General features: G+C 35.5%; 2 protein-coding genes across 3 annotated transcripts; one reads left to right on the top strand and one right to left on the bottom strand.

Moving 5' to 3' along the window:
* The first annotated feature begins 3,949 nt into the window (after positions 1-3,949).
* LOC127628166 (interleukin-12 subunit beta-like) lies at positions 3,950-7,532 on the top strand. 2 transcript variants are annotated; one of them, XM_052104891.1, is made up of 9 exons: positions 3,950-3,974; positions 4,123-4,204; positions 4,472-4,738; positions 5,316-5,421; positions 5,533-5,705; positions 6,184-6,344; positions 6,940-7,061; positions 7,150-7,183; positions 7,310-7,532. In XM_052104891.1, the coding sequence occupies exons 2-8, from the start codon at positions 4,123-4,125 to the stop codon at positions 7,178-7,180; spliced, it is 942 nt and encodes a 313-aa protein (XP_051960851.1). In that variant the 5' UTR covers positions 3,950-3,974; the 3' UTR covers positions 7,181-7,183; positions 7,310-7,532. The 2 variants fall into 2 exon arrangements, with proteins under 2 accessions (XP_051960851.1, XP_051960852.1); XM_052104892.1 differs by having other exon boundaries at positions 6,940-7,065; positions 7,153-7,183.
* A 1,410-nt stretch (positions 7,533-8,942) lies between these two features.
* Positions 8,943-19,800, bottom strand: LOC127628165 (ubiquitin-like domain-containing CTD phosphatase 1). The gene is made up of 12 exons (XM_052104890.1): positions 19,729-19,800; positions 19,166-19,266; positions 16,938-17,104; positions 16,601-16,692; positions 14,803-14,888; positions 14,547-14,662; positions 13,646-13,744; positions 13,514-13,551; positions 11,443-11,541; positions 11,245-11,361; positions 10,727-10,854; positions 8,943-10,428 (listed from the first exon to the last, which is right to left on the bottom strand). Exons 3-12 carry the CDS (start codon positions 17,089-17,091, stop codon positions 10,401-10,403), a joined length of 957 nt encoding a protein of 318 aa, XP_051960850.1. The 5' UTR covers positions 17,092-17,104; positions 19,166-19,266; positions 19,729-19,800; the 3' UTR covers positions 8,943-10,400.
* Between the last annotated feature and the right edge of the window lie 142 nt (positions 19,801-19,942).

The following is a 19,942-nucleotide window of genomic DNA, read 5'->3' as shown; positions in this document are numbered from 1 at the left end:
AATGCTGTCAACAAAAGATAATTAAAGTCAGACATTGGCAAGCCTGGATATAGTTAATGCAACGAGATTGGAGGTGTGGGTTAGAGCTACTTTGACTAATAAAAAGCACTCAAACAAAACAGATTTTTTGCAAAGAGGTGATTCAGTACTGTGGCTACTCTCACTAGAAGTGGCCATCCAGCCAAGATTACTCAAAGGGTCTTCACAGAATGCTTTGCTGAAAGCCGCTGCCTTCCAACAAAAATATTGCTGCACGTCTGAAGTTTTCCATATTAACACTCCACACTCCTACTGGGGAAATTTTTTGTGCACTGATAAAACTAAGGTTGAACTGTTTGGGCTTAAAAAGGCACTGCATAACAATGTGAAAACTTAATCCCAATGGTGAAGTACGGTAGAATGGAGCATCATAATTTGGGGCTGCTTTGCTGCTTCTGGGCCTGGACAGCTTGCCATCATCGAGAAAAAAATAGGAATTCCCAAGTTTATCAATGAACCTACAGGATAATGTCAGGGTGGCTGTGTGCGAGCTGAAGCTCAGTAGAAAATGGGTGATGAAGTAGGACAATGACCCTAATCATCGAAGTAAACCACTAATGGCTTAAAATAAAAGCAAATCCACCGTTTAGAAAGGCCTAATCTTATTCCGGACCTTAAACCAATAGAGATGCTGTGGAATGACCTCAAGAGAGCCGTTCACACCAGAGTTGAAGCAGTTCTGTAAGGAAGAATGGTCCAAAATTCGCTCTAAATGTTGTACTGGTCTAATCTGCAGCTACATGAAACACTTGGATGAGGATATTGCTGCCAAGTTATTAAATCCAAGGGTACACATACTTTTTCCACAGCACTGTGAATGTTTAATGAGATGTGTTCAATTATAACATGAAAGATAAAAATAGTTTGTGTGTTGTTAGCTGAAGCACATTGTATTTTTCTATACTTGTGACTTTGACGAATATGAGATCATATTTTATGACCAATTAATGCAGAAAATCATTCACAATTCACAAATCACAATTCCAAAGGGTTTACATACGGTACTTTTTATTGCCACTGTATTTACAAAAATCATGCTACTTTTGCATGAGATGATCAATTATTTGATTTGAGAGTGAATAATGTCATTAATTTTGGTCTGTTCATTATGCAAAGTGATTGTATGTCTTTAGAAGATTTGGAATATAATGCATGAGTGGCATGGACTTTTATGACACTTTTGGGTGCTGTTTAATGCTTTAAAGTGAGTCACCATCGAGACGTTTTTGTATTGAAATCAGTAAAAGGGGCATCATTTAAAATTCCTCCTGTGTTTAGCAGAAGAAAGTCCTTTTTGTTTGGAATGACATAAGGTTGACCCTTGTAATAGTTTCACCGAAGAACATATTTACAATATGTAATCATTTATTAAATGCATATTTATATATATATATTTATATATATTTTTACTGTAAGCACATGGTAGTTAAAGGCACTTTATATAAAGTGTGACTGGAGATCTTCTGAATTTTCATAGAAGCAGAAATAGATTTTTAGCATTGTTCTGAATTGTAATAACATCTCAGTTTTAAGTTGTAAATTGGAAAAGTATCAACTACAACCCCAACAAAAATGCCTTGTTAATGAGAGAGGTGAACAGAGAATGGCCAGACTGGTTCAAACTGACAAAGTCTACGATAACTCAGATAACCACTTTGTACAATTACGGTTAGAAGTATAGCATCTCAAAATGCTATACTGAGATGTGAGTTGGCACTGTTTTCCACCCTATGAGGTGGAACTACTCAATATTAGGCAGGTGGTTTTAATGTTGTGGCTGATCAGTGTGTGTGTGTATATATACTGTAAGATGTGAGGTTGGGCCTCCATGGATCAGACTTGTTGGTCCAGCACATCCCATATATGCTCAATCGGATTGAGATCTGGGGAATTCGGAGGCCAAGTCAACACCTTGAACTATTTGTAATGTTCCTAAAACCATTCCTGAACATATTTTGCAGTGTGGCAGGGTGCATTATCCTGCTGAAAGAGTTCACTGCCATCAGGGAATACTGTTGTCATGAAGGGGTGTACGTGGTCTGCAACAATCTTTAGGAAGGCGGTATGTGACAAAGTAACATCCACATATATGCCAGGACCCAAGGTTCCCCAGCAGACCATTGCCCAGAGCATCACACTGCCTCCAGTGGCCTACTTTCTTCCCATAGTTCATCCTGCTGCCATCTCTTCTCCAAGTAAATGATGCACACGCACCCAGCAGTCCACATGATCTAAAAGAAAATGTGATTCATTAGACCAGGCCACCTTCTTCCATTGCTGCATGGTCCAGTTCTGACACTCACATGCTCATTGTATGTGCTTTCGGTGGTAGACAGGGGTCAGCATGGGCGCTCTGACCAGTCTGCGGCTACACATCTTCTCTATCATGGCCAGCTTTACATTTTTTAGCAAGTTGGGTGCCCAAGACCTTGTCGCCGGTACACCAGTTGTCCTTCCTTGGACCACTTTTGGTTGGTACTAACCACCGCATACCGGGAACACCCCACAAGACCTGCCGTTTTGGAGATACTCTGACCCAGTCATCTAGCCATCACAATTTGGCCCTTGTCAAAGTCACTCAGATCCTTATTATTGCCTATTTTTCAACACATGAAATTCAAGAACTGACAGTTCACTTGCTTCCTAATATATCCCACCTCTTGACAGGTGCCATTGTAACAAGATAATAAATGTTATTCACTTCACCTGTCAGTAGTGTATATGCCATAAATATAACCTACAGGTTTTGTTGCTTTGTAACACGTTTACAATGTTGTATTGTCATGCTACTGAGAAACTTGGAATTCCTTTTTATTCTTTACTACTTGTAAAGTACTAGTTTGTGGTTGATAAGTGACAACTACGTCAATAAAGGTGAACACTTTTTCTTGTGGTCACATCTCTGACATGTCACTAACCACTGATACTGAAATAATAATTTGTGGCATAGTATCTGCAGAAGTGCCACTATATGTGGTTACTCTAAATATTATGGAAGAATTTGTTGTTTTTATATTCAAATCGACACACTCTACATTGCAATTGGCAGTGACGACCTAATGAATGTTCCTTCTTATGCTTCGATTTAATGTGCATTTCAGTGTTGTGTTGTTGATTTGCCTCACATATACTGTATATGAAACTACCACCTATGCTCAGAGCTCAAGTGGGATAAAGTCTACAGATACATGGAAAAAACTAAACATTTGTAGCCATTTTGAGTTGATTTGTCTCATTATTAACGGTATTGTTCAGACAAAAATTAAAATTTGATTATCAGTTAGTCACCCTCTTGTTTTAAACCTGAATTACTTCATTTTCTTATTTGAACACACAGGCTAAATGTTCACCGTTCAGTCACCATTCACTTGCATTATATGGAAAAAATATGTGTTAAAAGTGAGATTTGAAATTTTGCCTAAAATTTTCCCTTTGTGTTCCATAGAGGAAAGAAAGTCATACGATGAGAAAGAATATGAGGTCAAGTAAAATATATGCCACTCAAAAAAAAATTATCTGATAGCTTTCATAATAGTGAGGGGATTTGACACAATATACTGAAAGTGAAAAATACAGAAAAAGAAAAAATCCTAATATAGCAAAACCAGTGAAAACATTCATCAGAAAAAAATATACCATGATATGTTTCAGTGTTTGAGTGAAAATGATTAAATTGTGAGAGATGACCTGTAAGGTATATCATTCTTGACAATACATGCTCTAGTTAAAGCCCCTACACTGTTACAAGGCTCATGGAAATCCCAATTTAAAATTGGCTTCACCACATTGGTTTCCTGATACCTTTGTTTAAGTTTGAAACTTCTGCTCAATGGAAATTCACACTTCTGTATTACATTCGTATATAAATGCCACTCAGTTCCAACACTACTTCACTGAAAGAGGAGAGAGCCACTACAACTCAAAAAGTTCTCAAGGTAAGAGTCAGTCGTCCTTCACATCAGCTTAAATACATTTAATGATTGACTATTAAATAGATAACATTTTGTTTTCTTCTCGAATGTGTTTATTATCTACACAACACATTACTGTGTCTGAAAATCATTTTTTTTCTCTTTTCTTTAGATGAACAAGATTGTCTTTGTTATTCTGCAAACTGTCCTCCAATTGGTAGGCAGTACTTCACTGAGGTTCATCAAACCAAATGGTGACTATTTTTTAATTGGTGACAATTCATGCAAAGCTGATCTGATCTGCAACCTCCAGTATGACTTTAAACAATGTTTTACCTTTGTGCAGTATATATATATATATATATAACATGAACATAAAATAATATTAGCCTTGTAACAAATATTGAACATGTCTCAAAAAAGGTTTACTACTCATTATTCACAAGAAGGCTTACTTCCAATATGGCTGGTTGTAAAATACATTATTCATTTAATGTGCATTGTTGTGGTCAATGTTGCAGTACTGGCTTTGGAGGTGTCAGATTTGTCCAGTACTGAAGTGTCGGTTCATTGTGGAGAGCAGTTTGAGGGAGAAGGCATTTACTGGGAGAGGAATGAGGAACGCATCGTTGAGATTGGAAACCACATCACTGTTACGATAGATGGTTTGCTTGGAGGAAACTTTACATGTCACAGACCAAATGGAGATCTCCTGAATTACACACTACTACTGGTCCATCCAGTCGGGTTTCTTAAGGGTGGAGTTCTAACGCAATCCAATGACAGAGGTAACGTGAAGAATATTTCCTGGTCAAACTTTACTGTACATGTTTGCTTTACATTGCTAATAGAGTTATTCTAATGAATAATGTACTTAGTACAAATGAAAATGAATGAATGATATTGCATTAGAAGAAGAATATACAGTATTTACATGTTTGTTTACAGTGTAATTATAGATGCAATTACAGAGTTATTCTAATGAGTAATACACTTCATATAAATTAAAATGTATGAATCAATATGAATATGAAAATTCTAACTGTTAATGCATTAGAAGAATATTTCTCATTCAAGAAATATAGTACATGTTTTTATAACAGTGTAATTACATATGTAATTACAGAGATATTTTAATGAATAATGTACTTTAATATAAATGAAACAGTTTACATTTTATTGCATTACAAGAAGAATATTTCTATGTTGTTATTACAATGTCTTTACATATGTAATTACAGATTTATTCTAATGAATAATGTGCTTAATATGTTATTATTCTGTGTAACAGCTTACTAATGCTTTTCTAATGAGAAAATACTGTTTTTGCTATTGTGATTAATACTATATATACTTTCAATCAAGAATATGTTTCTTGTACTGCAAGAAACTACAGTGGACATTTTCATTGCTCCTGGAACTGGCACAAGCAAAGGACCCAAAGAGCTGTGGTATATTTTGCAGCAATCCGGTAATTATTGATGATTATTCTAGTTCTAGATTCATTATTTAAGTACAAACATTTTATAAGGCTTATGTTGAAACAGAACAATAGTTGTAAACTGGAATTGTCTTTATACAGAAATTCTATTGTCATCAACTGCACTCTGGACTCTGATATCTCAGGACTGACCTGTATTGACCAAGAATACTGTCCATACTCTGAGGAGTCTAGGAGCATCAGTCTCACGCTGTTTGTCAGAAATCTATACCGTTTGGAGGAGCACCACAGGAGTTTCCTCATTCAAGACATTGGTAAGAGCTTGAGGCGCCCCCTGAATGTCATGGACCATTTGTCCAATTTCTAGAGTTTACTTCTACAGCGATATACTTAGTCTACACTTATAAATGTAGGAATCTTTGCAATGACTTTTAACCAGATGGTCCCAAGCTGATTTTTAGTGGATGTATGAAGTCAGTTCCCCTCGAATTCACACAAGTGTCCTAGCAGAGTAACCACAGGCGTAATTCAGATATTGATATTTTGTTTCAAATGCAGTTTTACATTTTTTTACATACATTTTTAAATGTCCAAATACTTTTGGGGTCACTGTGTATGTTTGAATAAGTAATTCAATAATTAAATAAAACCAGATCAAATTAGCTTAATGCTCCTAGACTAGATTAGCAAAACTGACAAATCAGTAACAATGAAATCTTCTTCCAGACTGTCAATTTTCCATTAAAATATTGTTTCTGCACTAACTCTAACCCTATTACCTCAAACCCTTAGTCAAGCCAGATAAAGTCAATATTACCAAGTTCCAAGATGACATGTTTGAGTGGTGCCCCCCTGAAACATGGAGTTTCCCCTGCAGTTTCTTTCCCCTGACCTATGAGGTGAAAGTAGTTCCTCACAACTACAGCTGTGACTACACGGGAGGTCATGTTGAAGTAAGCCACTTTCTCTATGCTTTTCCAGATATAATTGGCGTTTGTTGTTTCTGTTGTAGTCTCAGACTTAAGAGACCAATCTCATGGACCACAGTCCGTTCACTGATGGTCTGATGCATATTGCACAGAAAACAAGTACTTTCTCGATCTAGTAAGCGGTAATCTGATTGGCTGGCTCAAATCAACTTCTGCAAGGGTACATAGGATTTTTCTCAGTCTGCCTGGAAACAAAGTTTTGTACCAAGGTACCATGTTTATACAATGAGTGCTTGTGATGAAATAATCACTTTTGGCAAAGTTTGCCAGGTCTGACCAGGCCTGCATTAAAGCACGAGCTTAAGGGGGCTTCGGCGCATGTAAATACGTTTAGTGGGAAATGGTGATATAAACACGGAGATGATGCACAACAGCGAAAGACGTCCGAGTAGCACATCATCATAGAGTAACACCCACCCCAAAACGGCACCAAAAAATTTAAATACATACAAATGCGATTGATTGCTTTAAATGTCAATAAAGTTCAGTTCTTTGGACCTTTCACTATTTGGTCATGTGAGACTAAAATCTTAAACATGTTGATTTCTCTGAATCATAGAAATATGAAATCAGCAAGACACAATACAAGGTGAACAACAACAAGAAGAAATATACCTTCTGCGTGCGAGCACAGGACCCCTTAACTAAAAAAGCTTGGAGTGACTGGAGCCAGTATCATCAGTAAGTACAGTTTAATCTGGTTATTATGCACTTTATGAAAATATGGAGCATGGCATTCAAACTACATTCTGCATCTATTGTGTAACAGGAGAAAAAAACGGCACAGCTTAGAGCAATAAAAGGTGAGAGCTGTTTTATGTTTTAATGACCACATTGATCTTGATTTGTTTGATTCATTGATCATTTTTTATTGCTATATTATTCTGGTACTCACTGACATTTATTAATACTTTGTTTCACAAATTCAGGTCAGCTCAAGGGAACACAGCACTCGGCTTAATAGTACTTGCATCTGCTTTCTATTCATGAACATTTTACAGCAAACATATTTCTATTTTTGTATTATTGACGTGATGAAATTTGTGCAATAATTTTCCAAAAAAATACTTTATTTTGAAAAATATTCCTTTAAAGATGTTTAGTTGTATCCAAGGTTGTCAGATGGTATATGATTTGTCTTATTTATATGCAATAAAGTGAAAAAAGAAAATTGAAAAACGTATTTTTCCACTTATGTTTCATCATGGAGAATATTGATGTCAATAGGTACAGTATGTCAAGACATGTGGTGACATACAAAACAAGGCTGCTTAAGCTTAATAACTTAAAAGGTATAGCTCACCTCTATAATAAAATATTTTTTTAATTTACTCATGCCATTCAAGATATGTATTTTCTTTCTTCTGCTGAACACAAAAGATTTTTGGAAAAATATTGCAGCTCTGTAGATCCATACAATAAAATTTTATGGAGACCCGAACTTTGAAGCACCAAAATGCACATAAAGGCAGCATAAAAGTAATTAACATGACTCCAGTGGTTAAATCCATATCTTCAGTATGATAGGGGGAGAAACAGATCAATATTTAAGTCCTTTTTTACTATCAATCTCCACTTTCACATTCTTTTTTTTTTTTTTTTTTTGGGCGATTCACATTCCATGTGCATATCACCACCTACTGGGCAGAGAGGAGAATATATAGTTACATTTTTTTTTATATTGATCTGATACTCACCCACACATATCATATCGCTTATGAAGATATGAATTTAACCACTGACGTCTCTTAATATGCTTTTTGGACCTTTACATTTTTGATAACCATTTACTTGCATTGTATGGACTTACAGAATATTTAAATATTATTTACATAAATTGGTTTGTGTTAAGCAGAAGAAAGTAAGTCATACACATCTGGAATGGCATGTGGGTGAGTAAATGATGAGAAAATTGTAATTTTTGGGTGAACTATCACTTTAAGCTGAGACAAAAGGTAACAAAGAATGAAATTAAGTATTATTTGGAGATTGAAGAGAAATTAAGTGTACAATTATATAAAATTCAAGACAGCAGAATAATGTTCTGGTTTTTACATATTCTTGCATCTAGTGCACATCTGAACATGTCCTTACTACATTCCAGTCAAAAGTCTGACATCTTTACACACTTGTTTATGTTTCGCATGATCTTAAAAAATAATTTGATCTAAAAGCATAACTAAAATGTTGTGAATTAGTTGCATATCACTTTCTTTATAATTTCTTTCTTGATTATTTAACTACTGCTTCAAAGAACAAAGTCCATAGTTTTGACTGGTAGTATGTACTTTATAAATACTCTCAGAAAAAAAAATAAAAAGTGCTAAACTGTACACTTTAAGGGCACCCCATCACTGAGATGGTACCCTGATGAGGAGCCTTTTGTACCCCTAGTTATAAATATTTTAAAGAATATTTACTTTTTTTATAAGAATTACGGTTCATAAAACAAACAACTTTAATTTAAGGGGCACAACATTATGTTACATGAGTGTAAAAGGATAATGGATAAAACCGACACAAACTATTGTAAAAAACAATTTTGTTTAATTTACATTAGGTAACATACTGGCTGAAATGCAGTTTCACAAAATGCAATACTGGTTACATGAGCTAACACCTACTTAAACTAAACACAAACTTGCAAAATATTAAATTTGAAGGAAGAAAAATATAAAACGTCAAGCTTCAAAATCATGACAATGTACCAAAACTTTGTTAACTGGAGGCTAAACTCAAGTTCTTTATGAACATTTGCATCCCCATAGAGTCATTTGAATTTAGGCAAACTTTAGTCAACGTAGAAAATAAATCACACTAAATCCATAGTATTCTCCTAAAGGAATAGTCCACCCGAATATGACATTTTCTATTCATTTACTCACCTATATGCAATCTCAAACATGTAGACTTTCTTTCATCTACAGAACGCAAAGAAAGATATTTTGATGGATATGCAATGCGAATACATCCAACACTTTCAAGCTTTCAAGGCATAAAGATAATCCATACAACTCAAGAGGCTTAATCCATGTCTTCTGAAGAGATCAGTGAGTTTTGGATGAGAAACAAACCAAAATATAACATGTGTTAAGCGCGAGAAAGTGTAATCGTGCCAAGGGGACGGCAGATGTCAATGTTTAGAGTAAAAAAATAAAAATAAATTCTCACCTGAAAATGATCATATCACTTCAGAAGAACCCATTGACTTGCATTGTATGGACATATTCACATCATATCTCCATCGAAAAATCTTTGTTTCCACAGATGAAACAAAGTCATGCGGGCTTATGATGGCATGAGAGTGATTAAATGATGAGAAAATTGACATTTTTGGGTGAACTATTCCTTTAACAAAATTCTGCCTTTATACAGAAAAAAGGAATGCATGTAAACATAATTGTCCATTATAGTTCATTTGGATTATGCCATGTTTTAATCTGGCAATAAAGCAGCAAAGTATAGACCTCTTATGTGCTGTTTGAAATAACTACATCTCTTTGCAAAACATTGATCAATTACACGTTACAGTCAGGAGTACCATTCAAACCTCATCATCACTTCTATGATATACTGTATGTAACAAAAACTGAAAGGATGTTCAGTTGTTAAATGACAAAACAAGTGACGCTTATTCAAGTCACTATACATCCTCTTCTTTCCATGACAAAATGCAATAAAAGTTTGAAAAAAGTTAATACACATCTACATTTTCTTTAAACCACATAATAACAGGACAGATTCCATATTACCAACTGAACATGGTTGATAAAGGAAGTAGAATGTGCCAGGCAGGATGTGAGGTAACAGGACCACCATGCTTGCTTTAGCTGCAGTTGATGCAATTATTTGAATACTTTTCATTGAAGGAGGATATATCTTTTTCTCCAGTAATGACACACTACAATGAGCGTTGCAATATACGAAGAAAGAGAAGCTGATCGGTGTTCCGATAGCTGTTTTTCAGAACCAGTTCTGTTCTAGATGAATGATCATTGCTTCCCCACAATGCTGAACGTGTTATTGACTCTGTTTCTTTGAGAGGTACCTGTTGAGGTCAAGGACACAAAATAAACCAAAATGAAAAAAGGAAAATGTGGTAGAAGTGACCAGACCATAAAACATTTTGGCTCCCATTAACACCTGTATTGAGCTCTGCCTATTCGCGATTAAATGACCCCAAACTAAACATACAACAGGTGTAAATGGGGTCTAGGAAATAGGTTGGACAACAGTCAATTATCCAAATATATTTGATCACAGAATGCTGCAACTGACCAATCAGAATCAAGTATTTAAGAGAGCCAATTAATAAATAGTGATAACTGTCGTTTTGTTCACTTCACCTTTCCCAGTGCTTGTGGTTGAGACCTGAGAAGTCGTCCAGTTTGGCGATCTCCTTCAGATAAAGAGACAACTTGTACAGTTCTTTATCTTTCTCACGGTTTAAGTGAGCCTTCATGAAAGGTCTAATCTGTGAACAAGACACAGAAAAGAATGAATGTTTGAAACATTCATAATTCAGTTTCTTATATAGCAGAAAATACTGAATCAATCATTAGATATCAGTTAGTTAAATTAAAGGATATTTAATTCCATGTTTATATCAATAATTCAAGTGTTAGTTCACCCAAAAATGAAGATTCTATCATCATTTACTCACTCTCACGTGACAGTCCCCATTCACTTTCATTGTATGTGGAAAAACAAGCAAATACAATAAAGTGGCTAACATTGTTTTGTGTTCCACAGAAGATAGAAAGCCATACGGGTTTGAAACGTCACAAGGGTGAGTAAATGATGGCAATTCCCATTTTTGCAAGAACTATTTCTCTAAATATTGAGTCTAGAGCTTCCAGCATACCTTCAGTCCATTCTGTGGATTCATGAGGAAGTTTCTTCCGATGTCGTCAAACATAATTGTGTTTTTTCTGTTGTAGAACTCACCGTATTTACCCCATATTACTCCCAAAGGCTTCACCTGAAACATGACAAGCACACATGTTTCACACTGATGTAGCACAGAAAGAAAATGATGTGGTTTTAATTGAACATGTCTGACCTCTACAACTCCTCTTTTAGGCGTGTGCACAGTGATCATGGCTGCACTGTCCAGCATGAAGGTGATCTTGTAGTTTGGGTTGTCCAACACCCCAAGTTCCTAAAAGACCACAGATGCCATACTTTTGTTCATAATGTTTACTCTTTAAAATATTGAGTATTTATTTTAATATAGTGGCTTCAAGTATTTGGTCACTTATGTCCCACTCGAAAATTCGATATATCGCAAACCAAAAATATTATGAACCATAATGTGGCATAATTCAATATTTCAAAATTTGCAATATTGTTTTCTGTCAATGTGATCATAAATGAAATGATCTCTCTATACCTTGCAATTTTTTCTACACTGTTATCTACACTGTTTAAGGGTCCTTAAAGTGCTAGAATTTAACTTTTAGAAACTGAAGTACTGGAATATATGGAAAATCACCTTATTTTGATGAAAAGTGCTTGAGATTAAAGGAATAAGTTCACCCAAAAATGAAAAATCACTTACTCGCACTTATGCCATCAAGGATGTGTATCTTTCATCAGCAGAACACAAATAAAGATTGATAGTAGAATTTTTCTGCTCTTTTGGTCCATATAATGCAAGTGAACAGGTGCCAATACAATCATACAAATCAGCATAAAGACTCCAGTGGTTTAATCCATGTCTTCAGAAGCGATATGATAGGTGTGGGTGAGAAACAGATCAATATGTAAGTCAATATTTACTATAAATTCTCCTTCCTGCTCAGACAATCTCCACTTTAACTTTCTACTTGTGCTTTTGATGATTCACATTCTTCATGGTTAAGCCACCTACTGGGCAGGGAGAAGACTTTCTAGCAAAAATTGACTTAAATATTGGTCTGTTTCTCATCCACACCAATCATATTACTTCTATAGATTGAACCACTGGAGATGTATGTATTAACTTTAAACTGGCTTTATGTGATTTTTGAAGCATCAACATTTTGGCACCCATTCACTTGCAAGACAAGCTGAAATATTCTTCTAAAAATCTTTCTTTGTGTTCAGCAGAAGAATGAAAGTCATACACATCTGGGATGGCATGCGGGTGAGTAAATGATGAGAGAATGTTCATTTTTGGATGAACTATCCTTTTAAAGCAGATCGTATCCTCCGTGTAATGCATGTCCATCACAGATGAGGTGCACTCCGATTTCACTGAATAATGGGTCTTATGATCCTTTCTGTTCTTTACAGTCAGATTAAAAATAAATAGTAATATTAATCTCACGCAGCATGGATGTGCTAAAAATACTGAGAGATTCTCGTTGATGTTCACTGAAACGGCTCGTTGATCTCTTAAAGTGACGGTGACCTTTTTGGCACTTATACAAATGAATGTAAACTCAATGTTATTACTTGTAAATTGCACACATTATTTCAAACAGTGATAGCTCACATCATTATTATATATACAATTTCATAATATAATATGAATTAATATAATGTAGAATATTTGTATTTTTACATACATTTTGATTATAATAATAATGACAAACAAATTATTTAAATAAAATATGCACTTTCACATACTTTACAGGTTCTATTAAGTTCAGTTGCTTATACAGAAAGTATATGAGCAACTCTTATCATTTAAACTTTGAGCATTTATATTGTGTATTAAAGAACTTTATTTTGATACAAAATTATAATAAACATTTTGCTCAAACATTTTTTCAGAAAATGAAATTTTCTTTAATATTTTGTCATTTAAGTGTTATTATATCGAATCGAGATTATAATGAATCGTGAACCTCATATCATATATCGAACCTAATCATGAGATAACCATATCTTCCCATCCCTAGATATGACTGAACTAATTATCACCCAATTATAACCTGAGGCAAACTAAACTGGCACAAGTGGCAGTATAAAAGCACAACAACAACAACAACAAATATGAGAAGCAGGACAGCTACACATTTCAGCGGAATCTCCTTTATGCACATAAGCATAAATGCATTAGGACTGAAGTCATTTATTCTAATCTAGAAAGCAAAACATACCAAAAGTATGAATCTGAAAAGACACAAACATTATCAAGGACCTACTTTCATTTTAGCATCAATCCACTTCATACTTGTAGCAGCTGAAAAGAAATGGAATATATAGTGAAACAATGACACAAGCTCTAGTCCTTTGAAAAGAGGCTGAAAAACTTGAATGGCTAGATGGATCCTTACACCAGATGACAATATCGTAATCCTCATAAGCTGATGTAAGAAACTCATGTAAATATGGACGCATCAGCTCCTGGCCAGTCTCTGCACATGACTTGTGATCTATATTTGAAGTAATATACAGTACTGTTTAATTGTGTTGTTTTAACTACAAACTCATTGTTTTATATTAGATTAAAACTTTAGTAAAACGTTGATCACATAGCTAGGGGTTAAAGGTATAGTTCACACCAAAATTTTAATTATTTTATCATTTACTCACCCTCATGCCATCCCAGACTTCTTCTGCGGAACACAAACAGAACTCTGAAGCTCCAAAAAGCACATAAAGGCAGCATAAAAGTAATCCAGTGGTTAAATCAATGCCTTCAGAAGTGATAAGATAGGTGTGGGTGAGAAACAGATCAGTATTTAAATTATTTTTTCTGTAAATTCTCCTCCCCTCCCTGTGCAGTATGTATGCGATAAGCATGAAAAAAGTATATCGCCAAAAACAAAAGAAGAAGAAAGTGAAAATGGAGATTGATGGTAAAAAAGTACTTGATCTGTTTCTCAACCACATCTATCATATCGCTTCTGAAGACATGGATTAAACCACGGGAGTCTTATGGATTAATTTTATGCTGCCTTTAAATGCTATTTGGACTTTTAAAGTTCTGGCCACCATTCACTTGCATTGTATGGACCTACAGAGCTGAAATATTCTTCTAAAAATCTTTGTTTGCGTTCTGCAGAAGAAAGTCATACACATCCGGGATGTGTCAATGATGAGAGAATTTTCATTTTTGGGTGAACTATTCCTTTAAAAGGAATTTCTTAGTGATCTATACAAATAGATCAACAAAATATCAGAAGTACTCATTCAGCAAGTGTGATGCTTGTGGCGTAAACTTTCAAGACATACCAAAGAGTGTATAGTCAATATCTAACACAAGGAGGTTTTTTCCTGGTCTTGGAGGATTTAACTCGTCAACTTTGTAATCTTTCACCCGACGAGCTATCTTGGCCAAATTCTCCTCTCTGTATTATAGATAGATAAATATAAAATATCAAGTCAAAACAGTGGTTTGACAAACAATTCTGTTTGCAAATGTTCCAAATGTGATGCAGGGGACATTTTGAGAGCTACATGTTATGAATATACATGGGCTGTCACTGGCCTGTTTTCAACCTCAGTCACTTCTTCTTCGATGTCAAAGTCATTAACAACGTCATCGTTTTCAGGAGGAGGGGCCAGAACATCTTCCTACAGAAAGGGAACAGAAAAGTTATGAGGTTTCAGAGTCTCACACCAGGAACGCTGCATTTTCGTTTGAAAACACTTCAGTCCACACTGAGACGGCGTTTTTCTCTGCTAAAACTGAGCTTTTTGAAAACGCACTCCAAAGTGGATACATTTGAAAACGTTGTTTACGCATTGTAGTGTGGACTGTGAAAACGGATATATCTGAAAATTATGATGTATTTGTTGTCATGTGATGCAGTCATGTGATCTATCCAACCAAAACAATCAAGATGGCAGCCCGTGTTATAGCGGAACTGTTGTACTTGATACTCACTTTGACAGCGTTGCAAAAAAAAATAAAGATTACTTTGTACAACCATCACATTGCATTCCTTCAAAGGCAAAGGGAAGTTTACTTGGAATTGGTGTCCGGCGATGGAACATGAGGGCAATTGCGTTTCAGACCATACATGCAACGGGGATTTTCCCCAAGCGCACTAATATGATTTAAGCGTTTTCATACGTTTCAATGTGGATGAGCAACTTTTGGAAAACGCTTGAATACGCTAGTGTGGACGGAGAGCATTTTGAAAAGAAAACTCCGTTTTCAAATGTATCCGGATGAATGTAGACGTAGCCTTAGTAGGTCCTCATGGCCGCGTGGTTACTCACCTCAATCCGGGTGGCGGAGGACAATTCTCAGTTGACAGTCAAACCATGCATCTTATCACGTGGCTCGTTGTGCATGACACCGCAGAGACTCACAGCATGTGGATGCTCATGCTACTCTCTGCAATCCACGCACAACTTACAACGCACCCCATTGAGAGTGAGAAACACTAATCACGACCACGAGGAGGTTACCCCACGTGACTCTACCCTCCCTAGCAACCGGGTCAATTTGGTTGCTTAGGAGACCTGGCTGGAGTCACTCAGCACACCCTGGATTCGAACTCACAACTCCAGGGATGATAGTCAGCGTCCATAGTCGCTGAGCTACCTGGAACACTGCATTTTATACATTTTGTGTCAAGTTAAAAATAGTCACATCTCTAGACACCTGCTTTCTTTTCCCTTCCATTGCACTGTTTTTAAATTACATGCTGTGTGAACTAAGAGCTTTAGAACCATTTAAGATACATACAAATAGACTGCCTAATTTATAATATAGAATAATAAGAGATGTCATGTATTGTACATTGACTCATGTCAGAAATTACCTTTTTTCATAAAGGGGCAATAATTGCCCCTGGATTTGATTTTCAGGGACTTTGTTCAGATAACAAATATTCTGTCCTTTTAGTCAAATATTTCAATTTAATCAATTCATAAATTCGTAATCTGAATATTTAGATATTACCTCCTACCCATATAATTCAACATCAAATCATATTTTATGTGATAATGTGTATAACTAGGCTAGAATATTAAAAACTAGACCTTATGTAATAAATAAAAACACAGTGACATTTTCTACCCAAACATTTCAAATTTCAGGAGTATTTTTGTCACTTTTGGTTGCATTTTCCTCCTGAGCCCCCTAATTTCTAACCCTGATTGACTCAAAACACACAGCCACATAGCATATTAGTGTACAATATTCTTTAAAAGCACAAAAAAAAACCCTGTAATTTAATGCCAAACACAGCTTATGGAAAGACAAAATCAAGATGAATACTGATAGATTAGATAAACTTTAAAACTTGACAAACTGTAAAATCCTGAAAACCCACCAGACATTCCTCTCTAGTGCCCATCATCATTATTTTGGTTTTAGGCTTCAACTTCAAGTCACCAAGCTTGACATCATCATCTGCTGGTTTACCTGATGATTGACAAAATAAGAGCGTTCATACAGTGAAATAAACTGGGTTCAAATGTCTAGACTGTCCAATTTTCAATAAGCACTGAAGTAAAAAAATGCTTTCATTAGCAATTCAAAAGATTCTAGCACACACTGACATGGAATAAAAGTCGATTCATGGCTTCGGCTGACACGCTAAAACTTTTTACAGGATTTAATTTCATTTTAAGGCTTTGCAAATTGTATGTTTCTAATGGTGCAACTACCTTTCACTTTCAACCCCAAGAGCTTCTGTCGTTCAGGGAGAACTCCTGTGAGAGATTTAATGGACTGTTTCAGATCCAAAACCGTGTCCTCCTCAGACAGAGTGCTAATGGAGTACTCCTGTCCTCCCCACTTAATAATCACTGAAACAGACATGCTACAGGAAAAGCTGTGAAAAGATAGTTTTGTGTTTCCAGTTATTTTCTCATCAATTCAGCATTCATTTTATTATTATTATGCATTTATTTTATTATAGTATATCACCATATTTCAGGTGAATAACTACACTACCCATAATCCTAAAAAGAGCTCCACCAATCAGAGAATCAGAGAATCCTAAAAAGAGCTTCACCAATTGCAGTTTTGGTTTCCATTATAATATAGAGGGATTGTAAGTCGAAGATGCCCTTTGTGTAAATCATGTGGCAGAAAAGTGACAGCGAAACAAGGGAACACCTCCAACATGTTCGCTCATCTGTGGGACAATCATTCCATTCAGAAATATAAAGGTAAGTTGTGCTCGTTTTTACAAACTGTTTTTGAAAACTGAGTGACAACACTCTAAAAGACAACTAGCTAAGTGCCAACTAAGATGACAAAGAAATGTTGCCATTTGCAGATAATGTCTAGTTTGCTTTCAAGTAACCAAAAGGGGGCCTGGGTAGCTCAGTGGTAAAAATGCTGGCTACCACCCCTGGAGTTCGCAAATTCGAATCCCAGGGCGTGCTGGGTGATTCCAGCCAGGTCTCTTAAGCAACCAAATTGGCCCGGTTGCTAGGGAGGGTAGAGTCACATGGTGTAACCTCCTTGTGGTTGCTACAATGTGGTTTGCTCTCAGTGGGGCACGTGGGGAGTTGTGCATAGATGCCATGGTGGATGGTGTGGGCCATCCACCATGGCATCAGACACGGAGGCAACTGAGATTCGTCCTCCGCCACCTGGATAGAGGTGAGTCACTATGCCACCACAAGGACTTAGAGCGCATTGGGAATTGGACATTCCAAATTGGGAGAAAATCCAAAACACTGCTATCTACACAGTACAGTTTGTGTTTGTAGTACAACTAAAATACAGTGTTTAATCAGCTAATAATAAGTCCTGCAATTAAAAATGTTTGTGAGACACACTGACTATTATACAAACTCAATACATTAAAAACAATAATGTGTTTTATTTTTCTGGATAGCAAGCCAGTTGCTAATCAATAGCTAGGTGCTAGCTACAAATGTAAAATTGGCAAAGTATGATTTCATGGTGTTCCAACTTGAACTTAATACCGATACATTCAATTTGGAACACCATGGAATCATACTTTGCCAATTTTACATTTGTAGCTAGCACCTAGCTATTGATTAGCAACTGGCATGCTATCCAGAAAAATAAAACACATTATTGTTTTTAATGTTCAGGGTTCTTTTAAAGGTTGTTTGTTATCAAATAATTTAAAAGACCCATTTGGTATTGAAACAGTAAATAAATTTTACATTAAGAGACTTGTTATTAAGAGAACAACACAGTTTTATTTTTAAATCTTTCAGCAAATTTTGTAATTTAATTCAATACCATGATAATACCTAATGCAGTGATAAAAACTGTAGTGATGTGATAGTTTGATACCGTGACATGCCTAATTATACCTCATTGTTTAATATTGTGGTTCATTCACCCTTTAAAGAATTTTAGTACACAGTATTGTCCATTTCATCTTTTTATTTAAAAAGGCTTCAAATCAAAGTTAATTCATCTTGGAAATTGTTGGTTTGGTTCATGGCTTAGAAATATTTTATTTATTAATTATTAAAGAATTGTTTTGAAATCCCTGTGGAGAACTTCACTGGGAAAAATACTTTTATAACATAGGTAGCTGGAAAAGTGGGTGATAACTGTTGTACTATTGAAATAAAGGAATAGTTTACCCAACAACTGAAATTGTGTCATAATTTAGCAACTCACGCTCATGTTTCTAAACCAGTATAACATTATTTCTTCAGTGGAACACAAAAGTAGTTGATTGGCAGTATAATAGTCCCAGTCACCATTAACTTTCATTGCATCCTTTTTTATGCACAATGAAAGTGAATGGAGACTGAGGTTGTCATTCTGTCAAACATCTCCTTTAAACCTCTACGGAAAGAAAGTCATGCAGGTTTAGGAACAACGTGTGAGTGAGTAAATAATGACATAATTTTCATTTTTGAGTGAACACAAAGTGTACTAGATGATTTGTTACCTTGGCAACACTACACCAACATTAACAACAGAAGAGGAATGAAATCAGTCCACTGGTAGAGCCACAGACCAGTACACAACACAATCAGGTGGCTTACATTTCTGTAAAAAAGAAACAAATAACACCATCAACCTCCACTGAATGACCAATGCAGTAAACATAATCCTTCAAAAACATTTCATATCAATCTAGGCAGATTAACCTACAGTATAATATCACAAGCATAGGAACTCCCTAGTCTCATCTGAGCATCATTTGATCTAAAAGTATTGTAAATTGACTAGTTAATTTGTCATCTAAATCAGAAACCTTGCTCAGGAGATTACTGGTTTGACTGGCATATTGCATTGGAGAAGAAGCATGCATTAGCTCTTTATCTTGTGCTATATATTGAAGTCATTAAATTGCATTCCATGCATGCACTAATCACATTTGACCTGATTATAGCAAGCATGCCATTAACTTAAACATTCACATTCTCGCTTAATCTAAACAAATAAACACATAAACTAAACATCCATATGTCATTATAGACAATGCATTCATAAAGGTTTCTCACTTACATAAGATCCAGTTCATTTAAAGCTCATGCTGAACACTGCAGGTAACATAAGCGTTGCTATGATCTTGTTCTCTGTGTTTATCACGGCCTGACTGCAGAAGCTACTGCCACTTGCTGGTTGATGAGTAGATTGAATGATATTTTGATTTTCTCTTACAAATGTGTTATTATTATTATTATTATTTTTTATGTGCAAAGTATTTGTGTTGCACTTG

This window comes from Xyrauchen texanus, chromosome 34 (assembly GCF_025860055.1).
Source record: "Xyrauchen texanus isolate HMW12.3.18 chromosome 34, RBS_HiC_50CHRs, whole genome shotgun sequence".
Classification (NCBI taxonomy): domain Eukaryota; kingdom Metazoa; phylum Chordata; class Actinopteri; order Cypriniformes; family Catostomidae; genus Xyrauchen; species Xyrauchen texanus.
This window is presented reverse-complemented; position numbering and strand designations above follow the sequence as displayed.